The 18,793-nt window shown below is 36.1% G+C and overlaps 1 protein-coding gene across 1 annotated transcript; it reads right to left on the bottom strand.

The window, feature by feature from the left end:
- Nucleotides 1–9,985: 9,985 nt before the first annotated feature.
- Nucleotides 9,986–12,224, bottom strand: BNAA02G23330D (uncharacterized acetyltransferase At3g50280). The gene is made up of 2 exons (XM_013871193.3): nucleotides 11,658–12,224; nucleotides 9,986–11,008 (listed from the first exon to the last, which is right to left on the bottom strand). The coding sequence occupies exons 1-2, from the start codon at nucleotides 12,108–12,110 to the stop codon at nucleotides 10,112–10,114; spliced, it is 1,350 nt and encodes a 449-aa protein (XP_013726647.1). The 5' UTR covers nucleotides 12,111–12,224; the 3' UTR covers nucleotides 9,986–10,111.
- Nucleotides 12,225–18,793: the final 6,569 nt, after the last annotated feature.

The raw sequence follows: 18,793 nt of genomic DNA, 5'->3' as shown, positions 1-18,793 counted from the left end.
TAAGGAAGCCCATGACCGGCATAAGAGCTATGCAGATAAGCGCTGTAAAGACTTGGAGTTTCAGGTAGGAGACTTAGTATACCTGAAAATGAGGACATTAGGAGGATCTAAGACTCGGAAGCTTAAGAAGCTTAAGCCGAGATATATGGGACCGTACCCTATTGTGGAGCGGATTAGAGCAGTGGCTTACAAATTGCGGTTATCAGCAGAGTTGTCAGATTTTCATGATGTGTTCCATGTGTCAGTCTTGAGGAAAGTTGTGAGAGAGCCAGAGCTCATTTTGCAGCAGCCACCCAATGATCTTGAGAAAAATTTGTATGCATCTTGTCAGCCAGTTGAGATTTTAGATCGGCAAGTGAAAGCTGTTCAGGGGATGATGAGCAGTTTAGTTAAAGTTCGTTGGGAGAGAGACGGGATTCAGGAAGAAACCTGGGAGGCCGAGACTCAGATGAGGATTGATTATCCACAGTTTTTCCAGGACAATATTGGACAGTCGGTTCAGGAGCCGAATTCGGGGACAAATTCTCCATTGGTGGGGGAGAATTGTAACGACCCAATTCAGCAGGCCCAACAAGGCCCAATCAGTTTACAGGAAACCCTAGGTGAGTTCCTATTTAAACAGAGCCAGTCTATTATTTTATTCAAAAAAGGTCTAAGGCGTCGAACCCCTGCAGATTTAGAGCCGTCAGAGAGAGATATTGGTGAACTGTCTCAGCCACCGTCGACTGAGATTAGATCTATCACGCTGCCGCCGTCTCACTCCCTAGGTAATCCGCAAACCGCCTTTTCCTAGTTAAATGTTGGCCGTTTAGTAAATCGTCGATATCTCTCTAACCGTTGGGTTTCTCGCGATTTCAAGGCCACCAGTGTGTTCGTGACGTTGAGACGAGTCCGGAGCAGGAGTTTCAGCCGGAGATCCGCCGCGACGCGCCCACACGCGCAGGAGGAAGAATCGCGTGTTAATTCCACGCGCCGCCATCTCTGCCGGACGTTCGCCGGAGCCACCGCAGCCGGCCACCGTCCGTTCGCCACCGGGAAGCCGCCGCCGCATCGCCGCCGCGTCTCCGCCGCTGCCGTTGATTTTCCGGTAAGCCACCACCGGCGACCGGTCTACGGCGACTCGCCGGTCGACTCGCCGGTAACTCGGTGACTCAGCCGAGTTGACTCAGCGAGTCAAGCCATTGGCCAGTCAAGCCGGTTCTGTTAGTCAATTGATTTTATTATTGATTAAACCGATCGGTTACTGGGAATTTTTTTGGTTTGGATTAAACCGAGTTGAAATCAATTTTAATCTGGTTTAATTGAAATCGAATCCGGTTAAGGAAAACCGATGGTTCAATTCGATTTCAATTTGGTCAAGGGTTGACCGGCTTGGGTCAGAGTAGACCGGGTTGACCTTTGACCAGCAGGTTGACTTTTTGACCAGATCGCTGGTTATCCGTTTTGGACCGTTCGAACGGGCGTTCTGACCTGATTTTTCGCCCTGATTTCAGATTTGAAGTTTGTTTGAGCAGCTGGAGTTCATAGCTATCACTTTTCCACATTGCTAAGGTGAAGGTCTATTCCGTAAATCTCGTACCAGTGTAGAATTCTCTCTATCATAGTTTAGATTTCGAATCATGATCCGTCTGTTTGAATTGAGTCTGTTTGAGTCTTGTTTGTTAGTTAGCTCATTCATTGTAAATTGGAACTAGGGGTCTAGAGGATTCAACCGTTGATTTGATTGTGTGATGTTAAGAAATGCAATATCTATATATGTATGTTTATATAGTTATGAGTAGGGACTATGTGAGTGGGCGGGGGTCCAGAGATGTCTGGACTAGCGACGCAGCTTTGGTGGGCGGGGGCTCAGAGACGTCTGGGCTAGCGACGCAGATTGTGTGGGGCGTGGGTGCAGAGACGTTTTCATTCGACGCAGCTTTGGAGGGCGGGGGTACAGAGACAGACTGTACTAGCGACGCAGTATATATCCGTATGAGGAGATGCGAGGTGTACGGACTAGCTATATGCTATCATCGCATTGACCCAGATCAATTGGTGACAATTCATCCTGGAGGAGTGTTGTTAAAGGGTGAGGACCTGGGTTCGAATCTCACCAACAACTTAATTATGGAGTCAGAGAGGACTCATAATGGAGGGGTTGGGGTCGGTGCGCTACAGCGCTGTGAACCTAGGTTCCTAGTGAGAGGATGGGTTGTCACAATTACCTTAAAAATTTGGCGCTAAAAAGGGAGGATAACCAGTACTATAAGCCGATGGCAGGAAATGAGCATGGGTAATCCTTGGCCACTGCGGCCGCTGCTGATTTACCAGCCCAACTCAAAGCTTCACATAAGCAAGTCACTATGGAACATTTGAAGGGGATTCCCCAGTTAGTGGGACTCCCACTTCAAGAGTTTTCTTTTTTTATAAGTATGCATTTATAGGTCATTTATCTACCGTTCAAAAGAGACGTTGGCGATTAAGTTGTTCAACCATATCTCATTTGCATGGTCACTGTCTGATGTGCTCTTGGGTAGCGTACCAGACAAAACAGACATGCATGGCTTGATCATGAGAAGCAGTAAATATATATGTTCATTGTTTGACTCATATCTTTCCAAACAAAAGCCTTCTACTCATGAAATAATTTGGATAATATTCTTAACTCAATTACAGAGCTCCTCGAAGACGAATCAGATCAAACGGAGTTAATATGTGACAGTTATGCCATTTACAAATCAGGTGATCTTCAGTTCTCGCGAATTCAGACCACCGAAAAGCTGGAAATGGCTAATCTTCTTTCTGATGAACCAACGACCAATTCAATCATGCCAAGATGATTATTCATGTTCTAAATGTCCAAGAAAACCTTGGGCATGATAGTTTTTAAAAAAATCAAAAACATACTTGTTTGAGCCAAATGGAAAAACCGATAAAATATTGGCTAAGGGAAAATATGGATTTCGACCAGGCCTCAAAGGGACATGTATTGGCCCATATCAGGAGCATGTTCTTCAATTTTCAAAGTCCTGGTCGTGGCTATATCAAGAGGCAGTCCAAGTTTTAGCCAACAACTTTATTTAGTCAAGTCTTTGTTTTCACTCTTTTATGTCTTGTTTTTAGCATATTCTTCTTTGGATCTCTACAACTTGTAATCCTATAAATAAAGCCTAAGTACCACGAAATAAGATAATTGATTTTGTCTTGAATTTTCTGAGTTGAAACTCTTTGTTCTTTATAAGAACTCGTCTTGTTTCTTGGTGAGTCATATCCAAGTAAACACTTCCTCAAATCGTTGGATTTGTGAATCATATCAAGCAGCGACGAGAGAACCTTTATTTGTTTGTCTTGTGAGTCATAACAAGCACCATTGGAATCGGGAATATCGGAGGCCTTCCGCAACCTTCGTGCGACCCTTCAATCCATCCAGTTTTCCATCCAAAGTTCATATCCAAACCGAACCAGTATAGAGTGATCTGTTCCTAGGGTCCTTCAAGTGGTATCATAGACCATGCTTATCAGCCTGAGGTTTGGAGATGCATGTACTCAAGGAAAATAGCATCAAGGAAGTTATTGTCCAAAATTTTCCTTCACTAAATTTTACATGTTCTTTAGACTCTTTTTGCCCGATTCATTTCCTTTTGATACAGGTAAAATGGATTTGAAGTCAAATCCTTTTCAAGTGGGAGGGAATGATGTGCCCTTGAGTAGCACACTAGGCAAAACATACATGCATGGCTTGATCATGGGAAGCAGTAAAGATATATGTTCATTGTTTGACTCATATCTTTCACACCACGAGCCTTCTACACATGAAATCACTTGGAGAATGTTCTCAACTCAATTACGGAGCTCCTCGAAGAAGAATTATATAATACGGAGTTCATATCTGACAGTTATGCCATTTACAAATCAGGTGATCTTCAGTTCTCGCGAATTCATACCACCCAAGAAGCTTGAAATGGCTAACCTTCTTTCTGATAAACCAGCGACCAATTCGATCATGCCAAAGGTGATTATTCATGTTCTAAATATCCAAGAAAGCCTTGGGCTTGATGATTTTCAAAAAGATTCAAAAACATACTTGTTTGGGCCAAATGGAGAAACCGATAAAATATTGACTAAGGGAAAATATGGATTTCGACCAGGCCTCAAAGGGACATGTATTTGCCCATATCAGGAGCATATCTTCCCTTTTCAAAGTCCCGGTCGTGGCTATATCAAGAAGAAGTCCAAGTTTCAGTCAAAAACCTTATTTAGTCAAGTCTTTGTTTTCGGTCTTCTATGTCTTATTTTTAGCACATTCTTCTTTGGATCTCTACAACTTGTAATCCTATAAATAAGACATAAGAGCTACGAAATAAGATAATCAATTTTGTCTTGAATTTTCTGAGTTGAAACTCTTTGTTCTTTGTAATAACTTGTCTTGTTTCTTGGTGAGTCATATCCAAGTAAACATTTCTTCAAATCGTTGGACTTGTGAGTCATATCAAGCAACGATGAGAGAACCTTCATTTGGTTGTCTTGTGAGTAATATCAAGCACAATTGGAGTCGGGAATGTCGGATGCCTTCCGCAACCTTTGTGCGACCCTTCAATCCATCAAGTTCTCCATCCGGATGTCATATCCAAACCGAACCAGTAGAGTGATCCATTCCTAGGGCCATTCACTGTCGATCGGTGTTTCCAACTCTTTGTCGATCGTTGCTAAAAGTTCATCGTCGATCGATATCTCAGGTTGAGTGGCGATCGATGGTACAATCTTTGATTCCTCATCATCTTCATGATCATTGTTGGAGAAAAATAATCCATGAAGAGATTTGAAGGACCCTAGGAACGGATCACTCTACTGGTACATATTGAATATGAACTCCGGATGGAGAACTGGATGGATTGAAGGGTCGCACGAAGGTTGCGGAAAGCCTCTGATATTCCCTACTCCAATGGTGCTTGATATGACTCATAAGACCACCAAATGAAGGTTCTCTCATCGTTGCTTGATATGACTCACAAGTCCAACGATTTGAGGAAGTGTTTACTTGGATATGACTCAACAAGAAACAAGACACGTTCTTACAAAGAACAAAGAGTTTCAACTCAGAAAATTCAAGTCAAAATCGATTATCATATCATAATGAAGAGGTTACAATACTTATTGATTTTTGTAGTCAAAGACAATAATGGACTTGTGGAAAAAACAAGACATAGAAAAGATAAATTTGACTAGATCTGGTCAAGCCATGAAAAATGGAGAAGGCTAGTCAAGATGACCATTCGGCTACTGTCCAGATTCATCCGAACTGGCTGATCAGTACGTGCACGGGACGATTAGCAAGGGCCGCAGGACGTTCTGATCGGACAAGTTGTGTTCAAGCGTGGCCCAAGTCTTCATAAAGCTTAAGAATCCTTGCCTTTGAGAAATATCCAAAAGAGAGCTATGACGGCTTAAGGGCAGAAAGGGAAAAGCGTAAACCGACCTAGGAGCTAGTATATAAGGAGTCCTAGGCGAGAGGCAGAAGGGGAGAACTTTTACACAGCAAACTTAGCACCTAGAGCAATTAGGCAACTTTCCGTTTTTGTTATTTTGAGCTGCGATTCAACTAGGTTTTGCAGTCTTTGGTTGTTAGAACTAGGGATCTCGTCGACAGCTCTCATAGCCGAGGCTTCTACCTTGTTGTAACGCTCATATGCAAATTCGGAATAAGACATCTTTTGCTCTTTTTACGATTTCTTATTTTATTACTGTTCTCGTTTCGTGTTTTGATTGCTTGGCGTGTGGTATTAGCAGATATCCGGGACCTCTGGGAAACTAGGGTTCTCCTACTTTCCTAATTTAAATGGAAATCGACAGTGCAAATTTCGGTTCCCATACTTTATATATGCCTCCAAGGTCGGTTTTCCGTTTCCTTTTCGGCCCCAAGTCAAGTTTATCATCTTGCAGAAATATTTCATTTTCTTCGATCTTCATGATTATCTTCATAAACTTGACATTTATCTTCGAGACTTGATTCTCCTGCAAATAATAGATACACCGTCATAGTAACCTTGGGCTTAATTTCATTAAAAATCGTAAGTGAGCTTTTAGCCGTGTTTAAGATCTTTCGAGCCGTTTTGCGATTTTGAACGTTTTTACGATTTTATCCAAATATAACCTTCGATATGATGTCGATTTTAAACAATTTAACTTGACCATATAATGAAAACAACTAAGGTGTTAAGTTAACGGTTGCCGTTTTAAATGATCAATCTGAACTTTTACGAGAAAACAAGTCTTTGCGGTTTGTATCGTAAAGTTCCAACGGTAACTCCGATCGAGACGAAACAAGAGATAATTCAGTCGAGGCTCGAAGGAGGAAGCTACAGAGGTGGGCTGAGAGGAATTGTGGTTGATCCAACTCGCCATTGGGCGAGCTAAACATGGCTGTTCCAACTCACCCAATGGCAAGTTGGTTTACACGGTCCAACTCGTCATTGGGCGAGTTAGTTTACACGGTCCCAACTCACCATTGGGCGAGTTGGATGAGCTCTCTCCAACTCGCCTGATGGCGAGTTGGGTCGATCATTGCAACTTTCCCTATGGCGAGTCGGATGATGCTCGCTTCGTTGTTTCGATGCTCGCGAATTGTCTGTTCGAGAGATTGAATGATCCTTTCCAACGAGCTTGTCGTGTTCTACTCTTAAAAATACGAAGTTTTAGTTTTCTGTATTTTTATTTTTCTTTTTAGAAAGGTTTCTCGAGAACTTTCCGAAATTGATTTCGTCGTAACCATTTTAGACCCCAACAACAGACTAGCGGGCTAACTAGCCATATGACGAGTTGGGTAGCCGGTTATTGGTCCAAATAGCCATATGGCGAGTTGGCTAATGAGCTAGATGGTTATTTTCTTCCGTTGATTGCTTTGTAGATTTTCGGAATCATTTCGTTTGTTTTACACAAGTTTTTCCGTAAGTATTTTCTGAAAGCTGTTTTTCGGGGACTTTCCGGCATTGATTCCGACGTGACTGATTTTGACCCCAACAACAAACTTGAGTTCCTTGTACCATGGTGGGATCTTCAAGTCGGCATCTCAGTTATTGTTTCCTGAAACTGCTGAGAATATGAAATATTATTGTGAAACATGTCTTTTATGATTTTATGAAAATATACATTTTCTCCATTGTATTGAATTTTATGATTTTTAAATTACATGAGTTATGGTGTTATTGGTTAATATTATTACTATATTATAGTGAGTCAACTCATTAAAACCACTAACTCATTAATCTAAATGAGTTAGAGACTAAACCAAACAATTAGGTAAATGGTTTGGGTTGAACCATAACCAATAGAATACTGGTTTTATTTGGATATGATTTTATTTGGGTTGGTTTACGCATTTTGACAACTCTATATCTAGGGTATAAGGATCTTTTGCTTTTTAATGCAACATTTTGGTCATTTTGATCATTGGAGTCTTTTACGACGAAAACTTAAAAAGAATCTATTTGAAAGAATTGTCATAAAAATATTACACCAATATTAACTGATAAAATGTTACACTAGTATATAAAATTATAAATAGAAATACATTATTAAATATTAAACTATGAGAAAAGTTATTTGTGTTGACTTAGTTTATGTTGTTGTTAGTTCTATCACTTTCATAAAACACCATTTTCCTTAGAGCACCTCCTAAAAGATTCTCTATTTTGAAGTTTGCAAAACTCTATATTTAAAGTTTAAAAGTGTTCTTCTCCAAAAGCAAAACTTCGACTTTAACTTCAAATTTATTTTTATTTAATACTATAGTCCTGATATTTTTCATAATTATTATGAAACTTTTATAAATAACTAGCACTTATATATAAATATTACATCAATATTAACTAATAAAATTTTATACTAGTATATAATATTATAAATAGATATACATTATTAAATATTAAACTACAAGTAAAATACCAAATTATTTCAAAAAATTATTTCCATAATGCGCCATATATGATCAATTAGTGCATTTCAAAATAAGAATCATAAATATGATGTGTAATTGTAAGGGCCAAAATGCAAATAAAAATATGAAACTTTAAAGTTGAATTTTTGAGTAGTGAAACTTTAATATAGAATTTTACTTCTCAAAACTCCAAATTTAAAATTTTGAAATTCCTTTTTAGAAAAAAAAAACTCTATATTTAAAGTTATAGAATTTCTTCTGGAAATGCTTTTAGTTTTATGTTCAAGATGGTCCTACCTGCGAGGCCACTTGTCCACACGTAAACGTCTTAAGTGGTTAGAAAAGCCAGATTATATGGGCATGTGCGTAGATTTTTTTTTTTTTTTTTTTTTTTTTTTTTGACGTCAAACGGTCATTCTATTACTCAAGCTTGAGGTGGTCTGGGTAACCAGACCGGAATAGAACAACCAATGAAAAGTAACTTCCTGAAGAACCCTAAGATAGGGAGGATCACTTTAGCTGGGTGTTGGATATGATCCGAGAAGGCAAACGGCACTTCTGGAACTGAGATGGATTGAAAGGATTGTCAAGAGATACGGAATAACTCTTGATATACCCACGATCTAAGGCTAACCACCAAAGAAAGAATGAATGTGTTGGCTAACCACAAAACAACACACAAAGATGAATTGGCTGACCACCAAATCAACAAGCCGGTTCAAACCGATGAACTAGCTAAGAACTCTCTCTCTCACTCAGAGAAGAAACGAAATAAACAACCAAAACTGAACTGATTTTATTCATCAAAGGGATTACATATTTATATTGTTTTGTAGTCAAAGACAATTAAAGAAAATGTGGGAAAACAATGCATAGAAAATATAAATTTGACTAGATCTAGTCAAGGCACGAAAAATGGAGAAGACTAAATCTAGTCAAGGCACGGAAAATGGAGAAGACCAGTCAAGATGTCCTGATTCATCCGAACCAGATGGATGCACGGGGTAAAGATAAGGACGCTTGCGGGACTGTCCGGATGGTCCGCCGGATGAGAATGCATGTCCGTCTTTGGTTTCTTCACCACCCAAGCTAAGTCTGGCTCGACCCAAGTCAAGTCTGGCATGATCCAAGTCAAGTCTGGTACGGTGAAAAACATGAACCTCGTTTGAAATGTTCAGAATGTCCAGAACTCCATGCTGAGCTGGTTCCATGTAATGATCCATGGACTGCGGCACATCACTTCCTATGGAAGGATCTAGCAGTCTTAGTTAAAAAAACCTGAAAATTGATTATGCGTTCGTGGGACATGAGTAATGCTGAACTCCGGGAAGCATATCCATAGCGTCTCGATCTTTTCCAATTCTGTCGCAAAGCTTGGCCAAGCATGAGGTTCCTCTAGCATAGCAATCAGGTCCTTACAGTCCGTCCCAAAGCTCTGACATGTTGAGTGCTGGAGCATATTCTCCATTGTCCACTGTAGTGCTTCAACTTCCGAGTGCAAGGCTGATTCACGTCGAGTAATATTTTTTAACCCCATAAGCTGAGCCTTCCCCCTGCTGTCCATCCACACCCATCCACATCCACTAAAGTTGGCCGATGCTGTCCAAGACCCATCTAACAGGCATATATTGCCCAAGCTTGGGGGATCACCATATTGTTTTCTTGTGGCACTGGTTGTATCACTTCATTCGCATCAAACCAGACTCGATATTCACTCTCTGCATATCGAACTAACTCCATAGGATCTCTATCTATCCCCCTGAACAGTTTATCATTCCTAGCCTTCCATATATACCAAATTATCCAGGGAAAAGGATCCCTGTCTTGTTCCGCCTCGATAATAGAGTTTTTCCTCCAAAATAGATAATCCATGTTCGTGTAGATGCTTGATACTGGAAATACCTCTGGGCATGTGCGTAGATTTTGTGTAATATATTCCGCACTTTGCATATCTCAAAGATGAAGTTTACATATTATATTTTTGGTAAAATATGAATTTTACATTTGTAAGTAAATAAAGCAAAGACTCGATTGCTGGTTATTCCATCAACAATTTATTGGTAAACGAAATAAAATTAAAAGGTTAACTAAGCTTCAATAAAAATGATGGTAAACATATTGAGGTGAATAACAGGAGATAATAAGGTGATAAGCAGTTTGCAAATGTTGAGAAACTTGGAAGAAATTCTTAAGTTATCAAAAATAAACAAGAGACATGAACTCTTCATCTGATTCTAAAGCTTCCATAAACTGTGGAACAAGACATACCTCCAGATCTATGCTTCCTCCTCCTTCTCTTCCCGGGTAAGCCGAAACTTTTCCATCAAACTTATGCGCGTAACCACTTCTAAGTGTCATTGCTTTTCCCATCCCAAATTCACAACCATACTTGTCAAACCTCGGTGAGCTTCCCATCATCACGCTCATTGGTTCAAATAGCCGATCAATATGGTAGATAAAAGGTGACTTCAACCACTGATCAATCATTTGAGTTACCTTTTCACTCGTATGATCAGCTACAGCTTGATGCACTTTCAAAGCAGCCCATCCAAGATCATTCTCCAACAGCTCACCTGCTTTTGCAGCCGTCCTCAGTGCAGAGAGACAATTTCCAAAGTAATCCCGGGGAAGAGGAGGATACATCCTTCCCCTGTTGTCCGCAGCAAGTCTACAACTTGTTTCTCGTTCGATAGGTAATCTTCGAGCCCTAGTTATGCATCTCCATATAACCGCGGTTAGCGATTGAAAAGATGAGATGGAGGTTGTTCCACATACCTGGTTAATCTTTGCCTTTAGCAATCTGATTGTTTCTGATGAGAAACAGAATATTCTCTCCTTGAGAATTGGGGATTCGTAAGTTCTGATAAATTCATCAGGATGGCTATAGGGAAGGCTGAAGAGGGGACCATATCCTTGAGGGATATAACGCTTTAAGACTGGTGGATTCTTAAGATACAATTCATCGGTTTTGTTGCACTCTTGTGCTTGGAATATCTCGGACCAGGCACTGAAGAAGTTCCAGAATGAAGTGCCATCTCCCATTGCGTGGTTTATCGACAGTCCTACGAAAATTCCATCTACCAATTCTGTTACCTAACCAAGTGCACAAACCCCACCAATTTGTTAATGTCTAATCTAGTTTAACCGGATCAAATCAAACTGAAACAATCCAAAAAACGAAAGAAAGAAAATAATTAGATTAAAACAACATTTTTCTTTAATTTCAGTTACTTTTTTATAGTCAAATCTGAACTGGAACAGTATTAAACAAAGAAAACAAGAAGGGAATAAATCGACTAAAATCTCAATTCGTTGAATACTGTCACATACTCATGAAATTGATTGATTCCGAACCAAAACAAAACTGTATCGAAACACATGGAAGTGATAAGTAAATAAATTAATAAACAGATATAAGCATTGTTTTCTTTGAAACATTTGTATACTTTCTATAAACATGCAAACCCATCACTTATTTTTACACTATTTCTGAAACCCAAAAACTCAATCGTATGGATATGTAAAATACAAAATTTATAATCTTAGCAAGAAAATGAGGGAAACAGATACTCAATTTAAAAGTGACTAAACAGAATTTCATACTCGATTTCATAGATACATATAAAATTCTGTGAAAAGCCGTATTCGATGAAAGGACTGTTTGGAGGGATTCATTTGATTTCTATATGAATAAAAAATATAAAAAGTCTAAAAGTTCTTTCTACAAGGAATTAATATCAACCTGGACTGTCAAGAGGCTCACGGTAAGTCCATCATGATTGACGGCCCTGTTGTGGTCAAAGAAAGAGTGAACAATTAAAGGAACATACTTAGGGCCAACAATATCTGCTAGACATAAGTCAGAGGTGGCGTAGATGAATCCAGCACCAGGGCTATTGCTACAATCCACAAAAACAGAGTATGATTTGGTGTTTTCGTTTATTTGTGCTGAGAGGCGACCAGCGAGAGGGTAGAAGTGGACGAGAGCGATGGCGAGAGACTCTCTTAACTTATCAAGCAGGGTGTCGGTGGAATGAAGTGGCTTTTGAAAGAGAAGACCTTTTTGGATGTAGTGAACAGAGAGCATTGCGAAGTCCCATGGGGATAGATAGTATGGTTTCTTTGATTCTTCAAGGATTGTTTTGGGTTTCACGAAGCATTTTGAGACGATTTTCACTGATGGTGAAGAATTCATTATGAAAGGTTTTTCTGGCTCAAATTTCTGAATTGTAAGGTCTTACATCGCTTAATATAAGTAGAGTAGATATCCCTTTTGGTTTTCAAACTTGAGAATTGCCGTTTTGCTTCGTCTCCTTTGGATATTGTGAAAAGTTATTGGAAATTTTTTTAAGGAGACTTTGACCATAAAAACAGCCCAAGAAAAATAATTTTAAATAATTTTTGTTTACGTGTATTCTTTTTTTTTTTATCAGAAACATAAACAAATTTATGTAGATTCTGCAAACCACACCGGTAGTTCTGCATCCATATAAACGACAAACAACGGTTGTTTCTTTGCACTTTTTGCGAGACAATCGGCCTTTGAGTTTTGCGTCTGTGGTATATGAATGATCTATGAGCTGTTGAAACTTTTCTTCAAAAATGTTATGTCTTCCAAATAACTTGTAGAGGCTAGCCATACTTCTGGTTCCGAAACCATCTTCACCAACTGCAAACAATATGTTGCAAATATTACCGAAAACTTTCTAAGATTCCTCATGCATTTTATTGCCCATATGAGAGCATCTTATCTCTGAATGTAGTGGCGACTAACTCGCTATTGTATTCCTTGCTCCCATTAATCCATCAAAACCTTCTAAGGTACTATACCATCCTTACCCTGAATATATATCCTGATTTTTCCCAGATCCGTCCGTAGAACACCATCTACCTGATATAGTCGGTACTATCGATGGAGAATTTATTCCTAGAGTATATTTCATTCCCTGTATAGGAGAATTTTGTGCTTCAGCCCAGAGTAACGATTTTGTTTCTGCCAATTTGAAGTTATCTCTCGGATCCATATCCAAATTGCTAAATATTTTATTATTTTTTTCCTTTACATATATTCTATAAAATCCATGCAAAGTGATGACTTTCCATTTATGGGGAGACTCTCCAAATAAATGATTCATATTTGTAAACAATGATTGAATGAAAAATATATCTGGATTCGTTGGGATTCATGTAAGTGCCCAGATTTAGATCGCCGGTGGACATTCCAAGAAAATATGATTTATGGACTCCTCAGGAGCTCCACACGAGTTGCAAATTTTATCCCTATGCATTCTTCTTGACCTAAAATTTTTCTTAACCGATATGCATCTTTTCAGCAGTTGTCATAAAAAAATATTTCATTTTAGGTGGATATACTTTCCAGTAGAAAGCCTTCAGTGGGGTGACCGAAGGACCATACACGGGTGGTATTCTTTCTCTATCCGGATACACTTGCTTCACTTGATATCCAGATTTAACCGTGTATCTCACAATGTTTGTAAAATACCATCCATCCGATCTTCTGTATGAAATCAACTTAAAGGAATACTTTCAATAATTTTCACATCTTGCGGGTCTACCATAGTCTGAATAACCTATAAATTCCATGTTCTCAATATTTCATCAATGAGAGAATCCACTGTTAGTTCCGGGTAAAAATTATGTTGATTTTTATTTGCTGGTCTCGGGCGAGTAGATGGAAACCAAGGATCATTTCATAATGAGATAGATGATCATGATTCCACCCTATTGATTAGTCCTTTTATAACGAGAGATCTAGAAGAGACAATAATACGCAAACCATAAAATAACGAGTACGATCTAATGAGTTCTATGGTGATGCATTCCTGAAATACTTCCCTTTGAATACACAGGTGCTGGAAAAAAAAACCTTATTAAGAAAATTATAAATCAAATAATTAAGAAAACCTTATCAATTTCCTCTTACAAATCAAATAATTATAATTATACAACCTTATTAAGAAAATTATAGGAACCAATACAATGGCTTTAAATTGTTATACAGAACATTGTTATACATACTTTTTTTTTTAAACAAAATCATACATAATTTATAAATTATTTACATAATTTGTGATATGTGTATGCAGATTTATAAATTCATTTATAAAAATTACTTATAAAGATTTATAAAATCATGTATAAAGGCTTGCCAAATCATTTTATAAGATTTTAAAATAATTTTAAGAGTCTATAAATAATTTATCAAAATACTTAATTCATTATAAATTTTATTTTATTTATAGGTACAAATAAAATAATTATGGATTTATAAACGGTTACATTTATAGAAAAACGAAAAAGGTAACATCATGCATTTAATAGAATGTAACCATTATAAATACAATAATAGAATACTTATTTATAAGTGAAGTGATCTACGATCGGGCACGAATATTAATATTTACGAAAAAACTAAAACATAAAAATTTGGGTGATATTTTTAGTTTTTATTTTCTTTGTGTTAAATATTTTAATTATAATACCTCTGCAACTTCCTCTGCTAATTTAGAAGCAGCTTTTCAGTACAAGATGTTCGGCAAGAATATCAAATGAGAGAAACTTGACTTACTCATCAAATCTTTCAGAGACGTGCATAATTAGACGATATCTATAATGTTCAAAATTTATTAAATAACATAGGAAATTGTATAGTTAAACAATTAACATAGGAAATTGTATAGTTAAACAATTAACTAACGTAATTTTTGTAGTTTTCTTTCCTAACGTATGAATTTAATTCCAGAAAATATAAAATTAGTAAATAAGAAAAAAATGCTTGTATATTTTCATAACTAACTTAGTTTCTTTTTTATGAAGAAAATACCTAAAAATAAGGAAATGGTTTAAATGTATGAGAAAACATGTAAATAATAATAAGAAAACATATAATTTATTAAATCACATGTTTTAAATATATAAAATTATTGTATATTTTAGTTTTAAAGATATTTCCTTTTTATTATAAAATTCCTTTTATGATAATAATGTGGTTACAAAGAATTATTAATAAAAATAAAAATCAAAAACCGCAATTATAATAATAACTTAATCATTAAAGGTATTATTGTAGTTAACGTGAGCACTTCACATCAGAAATTAACTTTTGAAATAATATTATAGAAATTAAATAGTTTACTTAAATTTAAAAGAAATATTTATGTTTGAGATATGTATATGAATATATACTAAGCATATTTCCGCACATGCGGACATGCATATTTTATAACTATTTATTAGTACATGTATTACTAATTAAAGACAATAATGATAAATTATTATTTATCTTTCATTTACATTTTTTTACTTATTATGATTTTTGAAAATTTATTTGTATGCTATATTCATTATTAATTAAAAAAATGTTAGAAATCACTCAATATTTACTTCTCATTTATGTAAAATTAAGAATTTACTTAATTAATATTTAGTTACGTGTTTTGTTTTTGAATTTGAACTTTTTATGAAAGGATATTTTGTGGATAACAACACATATATTTATGAATTATCTTGTTATTTTTAAATATATATTTAGATTTTGATAATTTTTATTTATATTATTTTAATTTTTTATTTAATCAAAGAAATTTTAAATTATTTTTTATTTGTATGGCTACTTTACGAGTGGGCTTTGTGGTAGTGAATGAGTTTTGGATGCAAACACATTTCGGGTTTGATTTTCGTGATGCGCAAACTAAGTCACATTGTTCTGCTCACCACGGCTGCGTATACGTCCGTATAAATACCCAAAAGAGAGCATGTTGTGGGCTGCACCTCTCATCCGGAAGTTAGGTCTTTGTCTTTAATAAACCAGGATTTAACATTTATTTTAACAAAAAAGTATGGCTACTTTATATATTTATTCATTAAAAGTATAAATAATAATAATTACTCTAACTTCTAATGTGAGAGCTCGAATGTGAAAAAAAAATAGTATGGATAGGTCTCATAGGTGGGCATTTTTTGTTTAGGGAGGGAAATCCTTTAATAGGATAAATAATTTCTTAAGATAAGGTTCTTAATGAAAAAAAAAATTTCATAGATGCTCACGTCAAAGAGAGTTGGTGGATTAACATGATTACAAAAAAAAAAAGAGTTGGTGGATTGACTTTTTTTTTTTTGACATCAGAGTTGGTGGATTGATTACAAGAAAAAAAAAAGAGTTGGTGGATTTTATTTTCGTAAAGATCTGGTGGCTCACATTAAAAATAAATGAAAAGGGTTGGTGGGTTTGGAAGAATGACATTCTCCGAGTGGATTGTTTTATATTTCTACTAGCAGTTTTTGGTTTGCCTACATTTCTGATAGTATCTTCTAGAAATTATTTAAAAAGTGATTTGTTGCGTGTTATCATTACAATAATTTTGAAGAAAAAAACATAGCATATTAACGATATTGATGACTTGAAGTTAATTATGACAAGCACATTTACATTTATTGTTGATTTATATTTTTGGTAACTTTTTAAAAATATAGTAAAACTTACAAATCATCATAAATATAATAACATATAATATAATAGTAAAAAATAAAAATATAATAATAATTTACAATTTTCATAATATTATTTAATTTAATTATATAATTTTTTTAATTTTATTACCAAAACAATTTTTAAATTTTTATACAGTTTATTTAAGAATTATAATTTTCTAATCCCATACCACTAGTTTCATTTTAAATTTTTTATTTATGTACACAGTGCAAGAAAACACCTAGTTTAACACATAAAGACAACATCTTCGTCGAAAATATATGTTTCTCTATGTCCGCAATATCTCCTCATATGAGAAACATATAAGAAATGATGTTTCGCTACCGATAAAAACCAGAAAAGAAAAGAAAACAATTTACCAAAAAAAACTGTGACGAACCATAACAACACCGCAGTGCCATAACCAAATAAAGAACTAGTGATGTCCCTTTAATACAAACTAAGGGTATAGCCCTGTGCAAGCGCGGAATCGTGGACATAGTTGTTGCTCTATCTAAATCTCTGGAGGTGATGTCGTGTTTGTAAAGTTGGTGTTTTGCTGTTGACATTTATTCTTCAGGATTTGTATTTTAATAGGTTGAGGTAGGGTGATAAACTGTGCTACTTTTTGTGTGGTTGGTGTTGTGTAAGTAGAGTAGTTTACATGGTTGAGTTTATTTGATGTTGTATTAATTTTAAAACAATGTTCATACTCAAAAATTTGATAGATATTTGTATTTTTTCTTTGTAATTTTTAATTATCCGTAACTTGTATTAAAATTGCATACGGTAAATGTAAGTGGTTGTTGGATCTTAATTAGTCAAAAATGTAGCGAAGTTTTTTCCCATAAAGACAAAATTTTACTAGTTAGATTGACGTTGGACCTGTAAGCCAAATTCATAAGAAAACGTAAGTGAACAATAATAGGTGGTGATCTTGCCGCCATTGCGTAGCTTGGTGCCGGTTTCTGAATTTTCTTGTTTTGCATGTGTTTGATTGTATTATTTTGTTGGAGTAATACATATATTAAGTTTGGATTTAGCTAAATTTGTTTTTACCATCAATTGTAAATTTGTAATGTATTATTGATACTCAATTTTGTACTGATAAAAACTGGTTTCTTTCCTTGCAAAACTAAAATTAAGCATATAATGGTTGTTTAGATTGGAAATATATGTCGATCAAAAAAATATTAGAATCTGTCTAATCTTTGATGTACAACATTTGATTGGTACAATTAAAGGCTCGAGCATGATTCACCATTTCTCCTATTTTGATGTTCAATTGTCTTCATCTCATTTTTCTTATACTCATTTGACCGCATTACACTTATTGTATTCCAAGGTCTCTCCTTCGAATGTATTTTTTTTTTTTTGTATGTATAACTTGGTGAGGGATAATTTGAAATGATGGTCAGTACCAATTCCTATCTAGAGTGACTAAACCAACATATATATAATTCAAATGTATATTTGCCACTAAAGATGATTTTCCAGCTATCTCTATTGATCATAAACTCATAACTCTCGTATTTTTTAAATGCAAAGAAAGTTGAAAAAATGTAGAAAGTATTATCCAAATGACAACAAACATGAAGCATCGAGGGAAAAAAAAACAAATGTCAATGAAAGCAGAACTTAAGATTTTATTAGCTTGTAAGCAACACAGGTTGCTCTGAGCTAATAGATATTGCTAGTACCTAACATGTTCATACATGATCATGATCTAACTGCTTCTTATAATAGCATCATGTACCATACCCGTCTCTATTGACTATTGTACGTACTATTTGTCAACCTTCTCGTTGTCATATATGAATGAAGTTTCCAGTGTCACCAGCGACTGTGCATTATTGTATCAGACTTGAGTTTTTTTTTTTGTCAGCTGTTTATCTATGCTATGCTAGATCAAGTGGTGGTCAAACGAACCGATTCTCCTATGAACACTTTTGTCTTGCCAGGTCTGATCTATATGGTAAAAATATAGCCTCTGGTCTTTGCTTCTTTTGCTAACGCATCTGCCGACCATTTCAACTCCGAGGAATATGAGACATGCTCACATCCTCGAAATCCTCCTGTAATCTCTGGAACACCTCGATCTCTGTCGCGAATTAAGGGTAATCCACTGGGTTTGTAGTCATGTCCACTAGGTCCGAGCAGTCTGTCTCGAACCGTATTGAGGTTATCCTTCTGTCTCTCATACATGAAACTGCCCAAAGTAAACCTTCCATCTCAGCATTCAAACCTGAGAGGCTCCTGTTGCATGCCCGTAATCCGAAATATTCAAAACCCATTTGATCCTTAAGACTCCATCCTAAGCCACTGACACTGCCATTATCTTCCATGACGCATTAATTTGACATGTAGGGATTCAGTGTATCCAAGGA

Source organism: Brassica napus, chromosome A2 (assembly GCF_020379485.1).
Source record: "Brassica napus cultivar Da-Ae chromosome A2, Da-Ae, whole genome shotgun sequence".
In the NCBI taxonomy this organism is placed as follows: domain Eukaryota; kingdom Viridiplantae; phylum Streptophyta; class Magnoliopsida; order Brassicales; family Brassicaceae; genus Brassica; species Brassica napus.
Note: the sequence above shows the minus strand (reverse complement) of the source record. Positions and strands in the feature narration are given on the sequence as shown.

Excerpts from the sequence above, each read along its gene's own strand:
- BNAA02G23330D (XM_013871193.3), bottom strand. The coding sequence starts at position 12,110 with ATGAATTCTTCACCATCAGTGAAAATCGTCTCAAAATGCTTCGTGAAA. Across the intron at positions 11,009-11,657 it reads TGAGCCTCTTGACAGTCCAG|GTAACAGAATTGGTAGATGG; the intron begins GTTGATATTAAT and ends GCACTTGGTTAG.